Source organism: Natrix helvetica, assembly GCF_964273705.1.
Source record: "Natrix helvetica genome assembly, chromosome: 1".
NCBI lineage: Eukaryota > Metazoa > Chordata > Lepidosauria > Squamata > Natricidae > Natrix > Natrix helvetica.
The window spans coordinates 99,904,727-99,919,728 of NC_138548.1; the positions used below are offsets into that span (position 1 = coordinate 99,904,727).

The 15,002-nt window shown below is 37.1% G+C and overlaps 1 protein-coding gene across 2 annotated transcripts in view; it reads left to right on the forward strand.

Moving 5' to 3' along the window:
* Positions 1-15,002, forward strand: part of SPON1 (spondin 1) — a 333,634-nt gene that overhangs the window by 137,905 nt on the left and 180,727 nt on the right. For both annotated transcript variants that reach the window (XM_081938796.1, XM_081938797.1), the window contains exon 7: positions 4,787-4,935. In XM_081938796.1, coding sequence (XP_081794922.1) covers positions 4,787-4,935 — 149 coding nt within the window. The remainder of the gene's footprint in view (positions 1-4,786; positions 4,936-15,002) is intronic.

Sequence of the window (15,002 nt, forward strand, 5' to 3'; positions counted from 1 at the left end):
TGGGCACATGAGTCGTCGCCCCAGCTCAGATCTGCCATGTATGCACACACACCTCCCACCAGCCAGCTGGTCATCAGGTCTCTACATGCATGGGGCATGCATGCATACATGAGGCGTATGCAGGGAGCTGCACACGCATGTATGTGGGGCATGTATGTGTCTGTGTGCATGCTCAAGGTATGCATGGGGTTGCATACACACGTGCAGGGGTGGGGTCCATATGCACATTGTGTTTTGGGGGTTCAGGCATGCGGCATTCACGCATTTGCACATGTGCACACTTTGGACACTTGGTTCGGAAAAGGTTAGGCATATATTACTGCTCTATATTACTGCAAATCAATATCCAGAATAGAGCATCTGAGTACTATAATACAGTATACATTAAAAATAGATTTTGACCTTGAATAAGTTGAAAATATTTCAAGTATAGTTGGTTGGCCAGTTGGTTACTGGTTAAGGCACCAGACTAGAAAGTGGGAGTCTGGGAGTTCTATAGACACAAAGATAGCTGGGTAAATTTAGATAACTTTGAGCTACTCTCTTCGTCTCAGCTCTAGGAAGGAGGCAATACCAAACAACTTCCAAAATATTGTCCCAAAAATTGCAAGGGCTTGTCCAGGCAGTTGGCAGGAGTCAATACTGATTTGAAGACACAAAATAAATATAAAATATTTCAAATATAGACCCTAAGTTCTCAGATGTTCATGAAATTCAAATGATCCTGGAAGTATATGTGTTTATGTGTATGTAGAGTAATGTTTTGTTGAAATTCTGGCCTAGTATCTTTCACTGTCTTGTTCCAAGTAGCCTTGTAAAAAGATCTTTTAATGACCAATAACTTAGTTCAGAGAACTATGTCTGGAATTGTTGCTACTACTGTTTGGTCTATTCATTGTTGCTAAACTTTAGAGAGGCTCCCTCTTCCACAGATGCTGCTTCAACTTTTGAACTGATCTCACGTATAGCAGGCATGAAATCCTATTATCTTTGCTACCAGTTTGGAAGCAGGAGCATGCCCATGCATGCTTGCTTGTACGCTGTGCTTCTGCACATGTGCAGAGCATCTGTGATGATGTCTGGGTGGGTGGGCAGAGCCTCTCACGACCGCCACTACCAGTTCACCCAAACTGGGGTGAACTGGCAGAATACCACCTCTGACGTATAGTATGTTTGAAAAATCTAGTTTGTTCATTGGTAGCATGGTGATTGGACATGGGAGAATTTACAACATATTAGAAAAACAAGATAATAGTTTAATAAACTCTTGGTGGCTAGTAATTCATTATGATTAAGTGAATTATTTATTTTTATGTGCTTTTGGTTTTATCAGCTTGCTCTTTGCAAGAAGGGAAGTTGCAATGCTATATGGATTTCTTTAAGAACCTGGAACATTGAGAGAGGACAGAATAAATTTAAATATAGTTTATTTATATCTCAAATATAGAGACCCCACACACAGAACAACAGTTGTTGGCAGGGAGTAGATCTTAAAAGCTGAATTGCTATAAATAGTAACTTTGTGAATAAAACTGTATTGAATTTAAATTATGCTTTTGATTGTTATGAAGAAATAGTTATATAATAGTCTCAAGTCTTAAACAATCATAACAGAACAAACAGTAACACTGAGTTATAATATCTCATTCTATCATGACAGCCATTTCTGAGAATGCACACAAGCATCTCAAAATTTTAAATGTGCCCAATAGCCACAATGCTTAGCTCCCTGTATTGAAAATAATAAATCGTAGAGCCTTATCTCCTGGGTTAATTTGTTTTTGAAGGAGGCAAATGGACCCAATGATGTCATTCCTTGCTAAACCATAATATGACTTTGTGGTATTCCCACAGGCCAATTGGTGAACTGAATGGGACTGACTTTGAAATGGGACTGTATTGATCAAATGTTGGAAAAATAGTTGGAATATTAGCTTTTTGAGACATATAAAAAGCAAGGGCTAAAATGTTTGATTCTTTTATAGAAAAACGGGAAACTTATTTTCTGGAATCTTTCCCACTTGAAAATGAAATGATGTACAACTACATCACAAGATGAAAGAAATATCCCTTCAAAAGCCTTTTGTACACTTGAGAATTACAGAAGTGATAAATAATCATGTAGAGGTTATAATAATTTTTACGCAGTTGTCAGGCCGTAAGAAATGATTAAATATTGTTAAACTACAATAGTGATATAAAACATGCCAGAAAATACAACCATTTTTTTTATTTGTCTGCATTCCTATGCAGGTTCACTTCATAAATATGACCATTTTTGAATCTTGGCACTGCCATAACAAGAATTATTCCCTTTGCTTTACAGTTGTCCAGACATGGGAATTTTGCCAAAAATTTTGACACTAATGGAGATAGCATTAACTCCCACAAAGCAACAAACTACAAATTGTAACTATAGATTCCTGGGAGGCCAGAAAGTTTTCTTCTTATCAAGATACTTTAGGTTTAAAAATGAAATGTACCTGTCAAAATGGCCTGTTTCTTGTGTAGAGGATATGAAAACATTGAGTGAAGCAAAACCATATTCACTTTGGGTTGTGGAGTATTGTGAAATGTTCATCATCAGAGTTCTTCTGAAACATCATAAGAGGTTTTCACTTGGATGGCTTCTATAAATCTATTTCATGTTGTTATTTATCAAATGATATTTCATTTGCCATGTTAATTTCAGGAGATGCAGCATTTTGTAAGGAACAGCTTTCTTACTGAGAATATAATTTGACCAAAAATGCTGACTTTATTAGATTTCTATGAAAATCAAAAAGAGAATTTAAAGAAAATTTTGCTTATTTCCCCCCCTTTGGTAGTATTAATATAAGTAATTTATAAATAACAATGTAAGTATTGACACTGCTGATGTCTTTCTCTACATTACATACATACTTTTTATTCCTAGCTCCTTGTTGAAAGCGCATTTTAATACGCATAAAACTTTTAAAATTCTGGTCTTGACAGAGTCTGAAACATAGTTATAAAACACACATTTCTCTCATGCTTCTGACAAAATACTGTAAATACAATTGAAACATTTATTACAACGTGTACATGGCAATTTGAGATAAACTCCAATCTGTACTTTGAAAATCTTTCTGAGCCTTTGAGTAGATCGCACAGACATTTCACCATAAAACATCATTTTGCTTGCTTGAGGCTCTAACATTTCACATACTGATTTGGTAGTGCATTTCACTGAAATAACTAGAAAGCACTTGCAAGAAAGACAATGTCTGAATCCTAGCTTGCAGTGATCTCAGTGAAACTGATTTCCACATTGACAAAGAGACTGCATACTTATATACACTTACTTACAGACTGCATGCATGAATATACACAATATTAATTTGTTCCCTCTCCCATTAATTTTCCTAGATTTCATCTGGGAATGAATACTTAAATATAAAAACCTTTTCACATTATAAGAGGTTGAATGCATTCAACTCATGATTTGTCAAGTTCAAACCCCTGCTCTTAACCAATATTCTGTAGAAAGATAGTCATAAGAAAGTTCTGCAAAATGTTAGGTCTACAGCTTTCATAGATAACAAGAACCATGACAAGAGGTTAGGACAATTTCATTCTAAATTATTTGCATGGGGGTATCTCGAAAAGAATAGCTAAAATAATTTTATATATAAAATATTCATAAAACCCTAGGCAACAATTAGAGTCTCTGCAGCAGTCTTGATACTTCCACTTATATTCTTTATCTTTAGACACATTTGCCTGCCAGTAGCCTGTCTATTATTATATCTTTATCCATAATTTTTCCTAATGATATTTGGAAATGTTTCTGATTTTTCTGAGCAAGTTATCTCATTTTTTCTTGCTTCCTAAATGGAAGTAAGGTGATAATTTAAATTGAGGGTACTCAAATCAAGGACCCAGCTAACTGAACAGGAGTACCCTGTTCAGATCAGGAATATTTTGCTTTCTTTCACATTAGTTTATCAAATTAATTTGCATCCCTAAATAGCATGCTATCCTATTCAAGGACATTACTCATTATCTGAATCTAAAATTTTCCAACCTTAAAATATAGTCTGATTACAATCTCAGAGGATAAACCTGATGTGGCTTCTTCACTCTGAAGAAGCAAAGATTCTTCAAGGATTGGAGTCAGTAACAGTCAGAAATTATGTTCCTTATAGCCTCATTTGCCTTGACATTTGTTGGTGCAGTACGTCTACTAGTTAAAAAAGAGTGTCATTGAACAGTGTATTATGCTGTCCAAGGTTCTGACTTTTCTTTTATCTTTTCCAGTACCAGGAATTGCATGTTTCTCCAGTATATACACTGACTTCCTTTCGGTTCTTAGCTAAGCCAGTACAATGAAGAACGTCTTACACATAATAAACTTTGAAGTTGCTATTGTGACTAGTATTGCTTATCCTTCTAAATTAACCTTTTCACATTTGTTTTTTTTTTAATGTAACCTGCTTGTAACAATGAGAAAAATGTTTCAATTATTAAATGGTAAAATGCCTTTATATTTAAAAATGCCTGCTTCTTTTCTTTGGTAGTTTCAAATGGTAGCATTTTTTGAAGCTTTACACTGTATGCAGTTGTCAATGTTAAAAGTACAGATAGAAATTTAACAACAATTTCTTAAAAGCCTTAAGTTTAAACAATGTCAATAAAAACTGAACCATTTTTCCAAGAAGGATCTTCAGAAAGGAATCCTGCAAATGTAGATAAAGCAATAACATTTGTCAATATACTGCACACTTTTTCATAGACACGTAAAAGATTCTTTCTCTTTTTAAAGGACGAGCCAACCACTGGTCTGCAATTATTGGTGGATCTCATTCCAAAAACTATGTTCTTTGGGAATATGGAGGATATGCAAGTGAAGGGGTGAAGCAAGTTGCAGAGCTGGGATCCCCAGTTAAAATGGAAGAAGAAATTAGGCAACAGGTAATATCATATAATCTATTAAAACAAGGAAAAGGATTGTGACTCATTAAAAAACAGATTGGCAGCAATATTAAAGTAATTAAAGGAGAAGAATTGAGATATTTTGTTATGAAGATTGTCAGTATCTATTCTAGGAAATTTTAACTAAGTTAATTATAGTTTTCTAAGTTAATTACAGGATTTTAACATGTAACATGTAATTAAATAGTCTCTTTAGGCCACATTCTAATTTATTATGTTCATAATGCAATATTGAACCACAGAATTTATCTGTATGTTTAAGTTAGGAGTTTCTATATAACATCTTTAGCTTTGCTTTTTTTCCCCTGACATCAATGTGTAAATTAACTTAAGCATTTACAAAATGAACAGAGAAAAATCATCACAAGTGAATGACCATATCATCTCATATTGAAGGGACGTTCTGTAGGGAAACAAAAAAAAGAGAATGTAATGGCAGATGGTGTGCAGGGCGTGGGAGAAGTTTGCAATCAATACTGTAATCTTAAATCCTCATATTATTTACTAGTATGGTATCACATCTGAAGTGAATTAATAGCAACAATTATTTATAGGCTGAACTGGTTGAAGTATCAGATTTTATCTAAATGACAAGATCTTTTCTACATTTTATCAAGGATTTCAGTTCCATTTCGCTTCAAAAGAGTTCTCAAACTGCTTTCTGTTGAACAATTAATTCTGCCTTTAAGATATAGAGCATACATTTATGAAAAAAGTCTGTCTAGGAAAAAAAATCATACAGTGTTTATTTGCCAAACTTTATTGTCGCTAATAATCATTGAACCAGAAAGAAATGTGGTTGATTCAGTTGTCTGCATGATGAAATTTACATCAGGTTTGACTTTAACCAGTTTTTCCTCAAGCTCCAAATATTCATATTACAGTATTCTTAACACTAACATGGTTGGAAGTGGCATTACATACCCTTTGCATATATTTATTGTGTTTGCTATTTGAAAGATACAACAATAGTAATTAAACATTTATAGTTAAACTGCAGGCCCTATTTGAACTTCATAGTTTGAGAATGCTGGGAAAAACATCCTAGAGCATGCATACATTTTCTCTTCTATCTTTTAGGTGTGGGTACCACATTTTCGAAAATATTTTCCTAAAAAGCAATGTTGGGAAAGAGGTCACATCAATTGATTTTTATCCTGCAGACTAAGGGGCCACAAAAAGATTAAAGTCTATTAAAGGTCATAAGTAAAAGGAGATGTACATTTTAATCTGTAAATAAATTTATAAATATCACATTCTGAATGTGATGTTCTGATAACAGCAAAAGAAGATATCAGGAAAATAATTTGTTGGATTGAAGTAAAAATAAAGGATGGGTGATCAGAAAATGGCGGAGTAGCAAAATCTGCATGCAGTCGAAGGCAATCTTCACCTAAAGGCTAAATTCTGATATTTGAGATGCATTTGTGGCTTTTTGTGTATGTGTGTGTCTTTAAAGAGTGTTGGTCTATGTTTCAGGGACCAGAGATTGGAGTATTCCCTCAGGCTATACAAAGGTTTTATTGCTAAATGCATCCTGAACTAAAACTTTCCGGAGTGAATTTAAATAGGCATTCATTTTATGTATCCGATGTGAAATGAATGAATAATTGAATTTTTTTTTTTTTGGTCTTCTCCAAGACAGCTCAGCTAAGCAGGAAAAATGTCAGTGCTGGATGCTACATTTCTATTTAATTAAGATACAGTGCTTCTAGTATGGTTTTTGTTTTCATTGTCCTCGGGTACATAACATGAAAACTACTTAACCAGAAAATAATAATAATAATAATAATTTAAATTTATTAGCCGCTCCCTTTCCGAAAAGGACTCGGGGCGGCGTACAATGGAGTAAAAACATATAACATTTACATAAATCCACGACACACATAAGTACAAGGACACATATGTTCGGAGGAGGTTGACAGATACAATACATAGACAGTTAAAAACCATTAAAAACCATTAAAATACCCTAATTACAATACCCCATGTACAATCCAATTCAAAATAATTAAAACAGACAGTCAGGAGGAGTACGAGGAAATTACGGTTGAGCCAGGCCAGATAGTTGGAAGAGGTGGGTTTTCAGTTGTACACGGAAGGAGCGGAGATCGGAGGTCATCCTGATGTCCCGGGGGAGGTCATTCCACAGGGCTGGGCCCATCACAGAGAAGGCTCTGCTCCTGGGTGTCGCCCCCCGACACTGTTTGGCGGTCGGCACCCGGAGAAGTCCCTCTCTGTGAGAGCGGATTGGTCGTAGGGATGTGTGGGGCAGGATGCGATCCTGCATGTAACTAGGCCCTGTGCCATGGAGCGCTTTAAAGATCATAATCAAGACCTTGAAACGCACTCGGAAGACCACAGGAAGCCAGTGCAGCTCGCGCAGGAGAGGTGTTACAGGGGAGAATCTAGTCCTCCCCATGATCACCCGCGCGGCCGCGTTCTGGACCAACTGTAGTCTCCGAGTGCATCTCAAAGGAAGCCCCATGTAGAGAGCATTGCAGTAGTCCAGGCGAGACGTCACCAGCGCATGGGTGACTGTGCGTAGGGCATCCCGGTCCAATAAGGGGCGCAATTGGCGCATCAGGCGAACCTGATGGAACGCCCCCCTTGCCACGGCTGTTACATGGTCATCCATGGACAGCCGGGCATCCAGGAGGACGCCCAAATTGCGCACCTGTTCCATAGGGGCTAGTTGCACGCCCCCAATGGCCAGAGATGGACACACCTGGTTGAACCGGGGCGCCGGAAGCCACAGCCACTCCGTCTTGGAAGGGTTGAGTTTCAGTCGGTTGCCATCCATCCAGATCCGTACGGCCTCCAAACACCGGGACATCACCTCGATGGCCTCATTGGGGTGGTTTGGGGTGGAGATGTATAGCTGAGTGTCATCAGCATACAGATGATATCCCACCCCAAAACCACGGATGATCTCGCCCAGCGGTTTCATGTATGTGTTGAACAGGAGAGGCGAGAGTACCGAACCCTGTGGCACTCCACATGTGAGAGGCCTCCGGGTCGATCTCTGCTCCCCTGCCAACACACGTTGCGTCCGGTCAGTGAGGTAGGAGCCAAACCACCGTAACACGGTGCCCCTGACTCCCAGCCCCTCCAGCCGGTGCAACAGGATACCATGGTCGATGGTATCGAAAGCCGCCGAGAGGTCTAATAGGACCAGGATAGAGGAACAACCCCTATCTCTGGCCCGCCAGAGATCATCCACCAATGCGACCAAGGCCGTCTCCGTGCTGTGCCCGGGTCGGAAGCCGGACTGGCGCGGGTCTAGATAATCATTTTCCTCCAGGTGGCGTGGGAACTGCTGTGCCACCACACTCTCTACAACCTTCGCTAAAAAAGGAAGGTTGGAGACTGGACGATAATTGACTAGGTCCGTCGGGTCCAGGGAAGACTTCTTGAGCAGGGGTCTCACCACCGCCTCTTTCAAGGCGGCTGGTAGAGACCCCTCACCCAACGAAGTGTTCACTAGGACCAGGAGCCAGTCACGTGTAACCTCCCAGGATGCCAGTACAAGCCAGGAGGGACACGGGTCCAATAAACATGTGGTGGGTCGCAGACGTCCACGCAACCTGTCCAAATCCTCGATGGCAACCGAATCAAACTCCTCCCAAAGCGGACCCTCAAGACTCGCCACGGGCGTCTCTACTGAACCACTGAAGGGGGTCCATCCCATCCGGATTTGAGCGACTTTGTCATGTAGATATTTCCCAAACTCCTCTGCTCTACCCTGTAAAGGGGCTTCCCGCGGCCTCTCAAACAAGAGGGAACGAGTCACCCGAAACAAGGCGGCAGGGCGGTTATCTGCAGACGCAATAAGGGCGGCGCAATGTTGACGTTTGGCCGCTCTTAATGCCACAAGGTACGTCCTCAAGTAGGCTCGTGCCTGTGCTCGGTCAAATTCGGAACAAGAGGATCTCCAACGACTCTCTAGGCGTCTCCTTTGGCGTTTCATCACCCTTAGCTCCTCGGTAAACCAGGGAGCCAGGGTGGTTCGTCGCCGCAGGAGAGGCCGCAAAGGCGCCACCCGGTCCAGGGCCCCGGTAGTCGCACTACTCCATGCGTCTACCAGGTCCTCCACTCGGGGGCGGGTCAAATCCACAGGAGGTGGCCCAAGCTCCGTCTGGAACCTATCTGGTTCCAACAGGCGCTTGGGGCGGAACCATCTAATACCTTCCGGTTCCGCCTCCTAGAATAAAGAGAATGTGTAGGAACATGTAGAATAGCATCTCAGTATCTTCATTCTCTCTTTCTCTTTCCATTTGCCCAATGTTGAGTACTGTATAGTACCAGACTTGGAGGTCTCCTGTCCTTTATTCATTCTGCTGGTTATCATTTGGCAGAGCAAGAAAGCATGGAGAAGGATCATATTTCATTAATTATTAGGTACTAGGTATTTCAAAGTCATCTCTGCAGCAATCACTACTAATCATGGGGGCTGTCACCAGGATCCAAGGCAGCTTGTCTTTGAATACAAATGGTAAAAAATTCCTGGCTTCAGGACTCTGATTTATGAGTTACTTTCTGTGGGTATGATTGTAATGGTTTACTTGCCTTGGCTTTGGAGTCTCATTTTGAATCTATAGTGCTCAATTTTATGTAACTTCGGAGACCATGATTTTTATTTGGTTTCTCTTGTCCTGCTGAAAGCGCTGCCATTTCTGTTAGATGACTCTGTTTCTCTTTTCTTTTTTTATTATCCCCTTGTATCTTTTTTCTCCTGGTAGTGATAATGGCCTTTTGGCTTTGTGGTTTTACTTTACTTTGTGGTCTATTTCCTTAGTACCTTGGAGGGCATTTCATTTTAATTTAGGAACTGCAAAACTGGTGGTTGGAGGGGTTTGTGTTTGGTTTGAATATTTGCTTATTCAATTTGTATGGCTGCCCAGCTCAATAGGTAGCTTTGGGCAGACAACAAAATTAAAATAAAATCAAAGCAACATCAATAACATAAAAATTAAAATGCATAGCCAAAAATATTTAATATCCCATCATCACTGATATAGCTATGAAATGAGTGTCTGCACACAGTTGTGAGCCTGGGTCTTTAGGACTTTATGAAAGGACAGCAAAGTCAAGCCCATTCTGGAAAGTCTTTGAGGATTGTCCATGTGATGGGCAACACAGTAGTAACTGGCATTCCTTAGTTGATGGGACGTGAAGCATGTCCACCCTGCTTGACCAAATTGGATGAGAAATACATGGGGAAAGATGTTAACCTTAAATTGGTTGCCTACAGCTTCACTAGATAGCTACACAGTCTTTCCTAATCAATCCTCATGTGTTTCTGTAACAGAGTGTGTGGATGATCTTGGAGAACAAAGGAAAAAAAATCTGCTTAGGAACAAAGAGGCTCCAGAAGAACCCTACAGTTGCTTAACAGTCAGAAAAATAAAATTAGGAAGAACTCACCCTAATTGATCATAGTTAAAAATGGCGCTAAGAAGTTTGTGCTTTCAGACTTGCAAGGTTCTGTTAATATAGGCTTACAATAAAGTAGATTTCGCTTATCTAATCATATTTCCTGTCTGGTTTACCCAAGACAGCCGTTTTTGTAGCAAAAATGCATACCCCAAATATATTATGGTGGGCTGATGGTCCAGTTTTGAACCATTGTCTTATTTTATTTCCAGAATCTTCAAGAATCTTAAATGGGTCTTATCAAAATATGCAGGTTGTGTTTTATTTTATTTGGTTTAAGATAATTGTAATGTTTTTTTTTTCAATAGTTCTTTACATTTTTGATTAATTATCTGTATTAAATTAAGTTTTCATCTTTCTTATCAAATGTTCATAGTTATTTAGGCAGAAAAGTGGAATCTTCAAGTAACTTTCATTTTATCCGAGAAAAATACACCTTTATTGTATATTTTCATTTTTCATTTTTTACTTTGATCACAAGCATTGCCACAAGATATTTGTGTGTGACGGAGTTAGTGACCTGGAACTCAAATATACCCTCCATTCAGCTTCTCTAGACTGATATTATTTTACATTTTGGATGACTAATTGCTGAATATATAATACCCTTAGTCAGAGTTTGAGTTCTCTCTGTCTCTCTGTTTCTCTCTATCTCTCTCTGTCTCTCTCTGTCTCTCTCTCTGAGTCTCTTTGTCATAGAAAATGAATATAATACTTTTACATTAAGCTTGGTAAAATAGATTAGATTTTAGATTAGGAATAAGTTTAGAGACAGAGAGCGCTTATATTTATAACTGTAGCTCAGTAATCAATAAAGTCAATATGCACTTGTATCACCAGCATGGAAATATATGGATAAATCAATGTTTAGCACATATATATATTACATTCCCAACTATCTTCTAAATTGGGATTTCTGGCTAGGACTGCAACTGATCAGCTGTAAATAGGAAAATATACTTCAGTTAATTCAGGGGTGTCCAAACTTGGGAACTTTTAAGACTTGTGGACTTCAACTCCCAGAATTCCCCAGTTTGGACACCCCTGAGTTAATTTCTATGGTGGTTAGAGAATAAGTGGAAGAGAAAGCTACAACACCCTCTTTGTCCTTTGCATTGAATATTCTGGAAAAGAAAAAAAAAACTGGACTAGACCCATTGTTTGTTTGATAGAGAAGAACAGTTGTTAGATATAAAAAGTACAAATAATTATTGACTTACAACAGTTCATTTAGTGTCTTTCCAAAATTACTACAGTATTGAAAAAAGTGACCTATGACCATTTTTCACACTTATGATCATTGAATCATCCCTGTGGTCACATGATCAAAATTGAGTTGCTTGGCAACTGACTCATATTTAGGGTGGTTGTTGGGTTGGTCATGTGATCTCATTTTGCAAACTTCTGACAAGGAAAGTCAATGGGAAAACCAGATTCACTTTGCAACTATGTTACTAATTTAACTGCTGTAGTGATTCACTTAACAACTGTGCCAAGAAAGATTGTAAACTGGGGCAAAACTCACTTAACAATCATCTCGCTTAGCAACAAAAAAATTGGATTCAATTGTGGTCTTAAGTCGAGGGCTACCTGTACTCTATATGTTATAAAGCTTATTATCATTATTTCAGATTAACATAATTTATAAAATATAATGACAGTTTAAAGGATAATTATTTCTGTGTTATTCTATTTTTCTGTTATGGAAATGTAACTTTTCATTTTTATGCTTCTATAAATCCATATGGAATGTAGTCACATAAAATAAATATAAGCAAACAAGCAAATAAATGAAGTGAGAATAACGGATTCTTTTCTGCTTTATAAACCCAATTTTGAATAGTATACTGTTGTGTAAGATTTCTCAGTCTTGTCATCTGCAATTAACATTAAAATTTATTATTAATTTATTGTATTTTTAGAAGACACATATAAGTTTCTTCATTTACAACTCTGGATTATACTTTATCTTATCAAAACTGTTTTAAGGTACAGTGTGGAAATATAAAAATATCAAAAGTACCTTTTTCAAGTTTCAGCCACAATAAAGTGTAGACAGACTTGCTATGCAAATTGCACTTTATGGGATATGTAGGAAAGGATACATCAACTATCTCTATACCAATTTATCATTCCAAATTATTCTTTTCAAGTAGGAGGTTGAAAATGAAAAGTGTGATTTAGATTTCTTTTAAAAAAAACTTTTGAATATAAATGAAATATAAGACAATTAGGAGGTTTGTATACACTTTCCTGGAAGTAAGGTCCACTAAATTTTGTTTTGTTTTGAGTAAATGTATTTAAGATTGAATTGTTTAAATAACAAGTTTAAATAACTTCCCATAGTACAGTTTACAGTTTATTTCTTCACTTCTGTTATGTTTTTAAAATTATTGGGTAATTCTTTTCTGTGTATAGTTTGGTATTTTCTTATTATCAGCATTAACACATTTGGCAGGGTTATTTTTTTTATCTCTGCTTCTGATAATGGTATGGTTGGAAAAGTACATATAATGCTTTCTGTTTATTTTGTTTCACACAAAACCCTAAGGTTTTGAGGACATTTTAATTTTATTTTCTTGGAAAAAATGATTGCATGATTAATTAGACTGTTTGTTACTGATTGAAGATTAATGCCTTGCAACATTAATTAAAGGTTTCTTTAACTTTCATTGCAACAGCCTTTGTCTGGTGTTTCAGTTTTGATTTGTAAACTATGAGAATGCAAGTTTTTAGAATTTGTATTCTGGATGTGTATTACTTATACATAGTTACACCGGAACCTAGTTCACAAATGAACTTTTCCTTGAAAATTTAGTGACTGTGACACATGTCTGGTTATATGCTGTAACATCACAATTGATAGCTATGGAAAGTTTCACATCCTTTCCCTTTTGACATGCATCTGTACTGTTAAGTAATTATACTTTCCAAATGTACATTTTAATTTTAATGTTGCTAAGATTATAGGATGTTTTAAATTTATTGATAGAAACCTACAAGCTGTTATTATTAAATTTACTTGCTGTCCGTTTTGCTGAATGAGGCAACCCTGAGCTATAATCCAAAAATTGTTGCCAAATGCTGGTTTATGGGAAGGAAGGAAGGAAGGAAGGAAGGAAGGAAGGAAGGAAGGAAGGAAGGAAGGAAGGAAGGTAAGTTGGTTCTGTTCAAATATCTAATCACTCTTCTCATTCTGGTTTTCCCCAAACCTATCTTTATTTCAATAAATTAACAAAAGAAAAAGATTTCTTTTCAGCATTATATTTTTTAAAAACTGCCAATTATTGCAAATTCACTTCATTTTCTGCATATTGCATATTCTTGTAGATTTCTGTTTTCTAGCTGCTACGGGATAGACTGTACATTATGTTCTATATTTAGTCATTTAGTCATTTCCCCCCTCAAAACATTCCTTGTCAGTATCAAAAATAATGGAACACAGGTTGCAAAAACAAAATCATGGCTAAAAAGCTAGACTTGTACTAGGATAAAATCTCAAAGTGGTTCCCATAAAGTTAGGTCAACTAGATAAATGAATTCCAGAATATATTGAGCCAAAATGCATATTCGTTTTTTACAAAAAAAAAAATCTTCATCAGGTATAATAATAAAGTAGACTAAGGGGTAAAAAGAAGAAAAAGTTGTTGACAATTGTGTTTCTTACTGTTTTAAAAATGAATGCACAATATGCAATAACATGCTTTGGCATATCCTAGTATGAAAATAGTATAAAATAGAGTGGAGGGTTCTCTGTATGATCCCTTTATTATGAAATGGCATCCCCTGGCCATTAGAAATGGCCCAACCTTGTTAACATTGGAAACAGATTAAAATGGAGCTCCTTTATTTAGCTGGATCACATCATTGATATATTATATAAATATGTATTGCCTCATTTTAGTTTACAATTGGTTGAATGTTTTTTTTTAATTTTAAATGCATTTTACTAGAGATGTTTTAAGTCAGGGGTGTCTAAACTTGGCAACTTTAAGACTTGTGGACTTCAACTCCCAGAATTCCCCAGCCAGCTCTGCTGGCTGGGGAATTCTGGGAGTTGAAGTCCACAAGTCTTAAAGTTGCCAAGTTTGGACACCCTGTTTTAAGTGTACATAGAAAGCTGAGGGCAAGATGATTACGGAGGTATGGAAAACAAATGAAACAAGTAATAATTCTCTTTTTCCAATGCAGAATCTGAACATTAGTCATTTATCCCTTATTTACTTGGTTTCCATTTTGTCATATGATGAATACTTGAGAAATCAAGCACATATTTAGGATCCCTTGGGTTAGCTTCATAAAGGTACTAATCATTACATGGAATTAACTTATGTATTTCAAAGCATACCAACAATGAATTGAGTTGAAATGAATCCACAAACCAGTATTTAGCTTACTTAAACAGAAACGATTGAGCTGCTTAAAATGTAGTAAATATTTTATTTGTAAATCCTGCCCTGTGTGGTTGTCACACATTATTTATTTTTGTTTTGCTTGTACATATACTAGGAAACACAGAATGGTTTGGATTTTATTGTTTATATTGTGAAAAATGGTGGTGTTTGATGATGTGGCTTGTTAATGTGATGAGGCTTGTTTTGGAGGAAAAT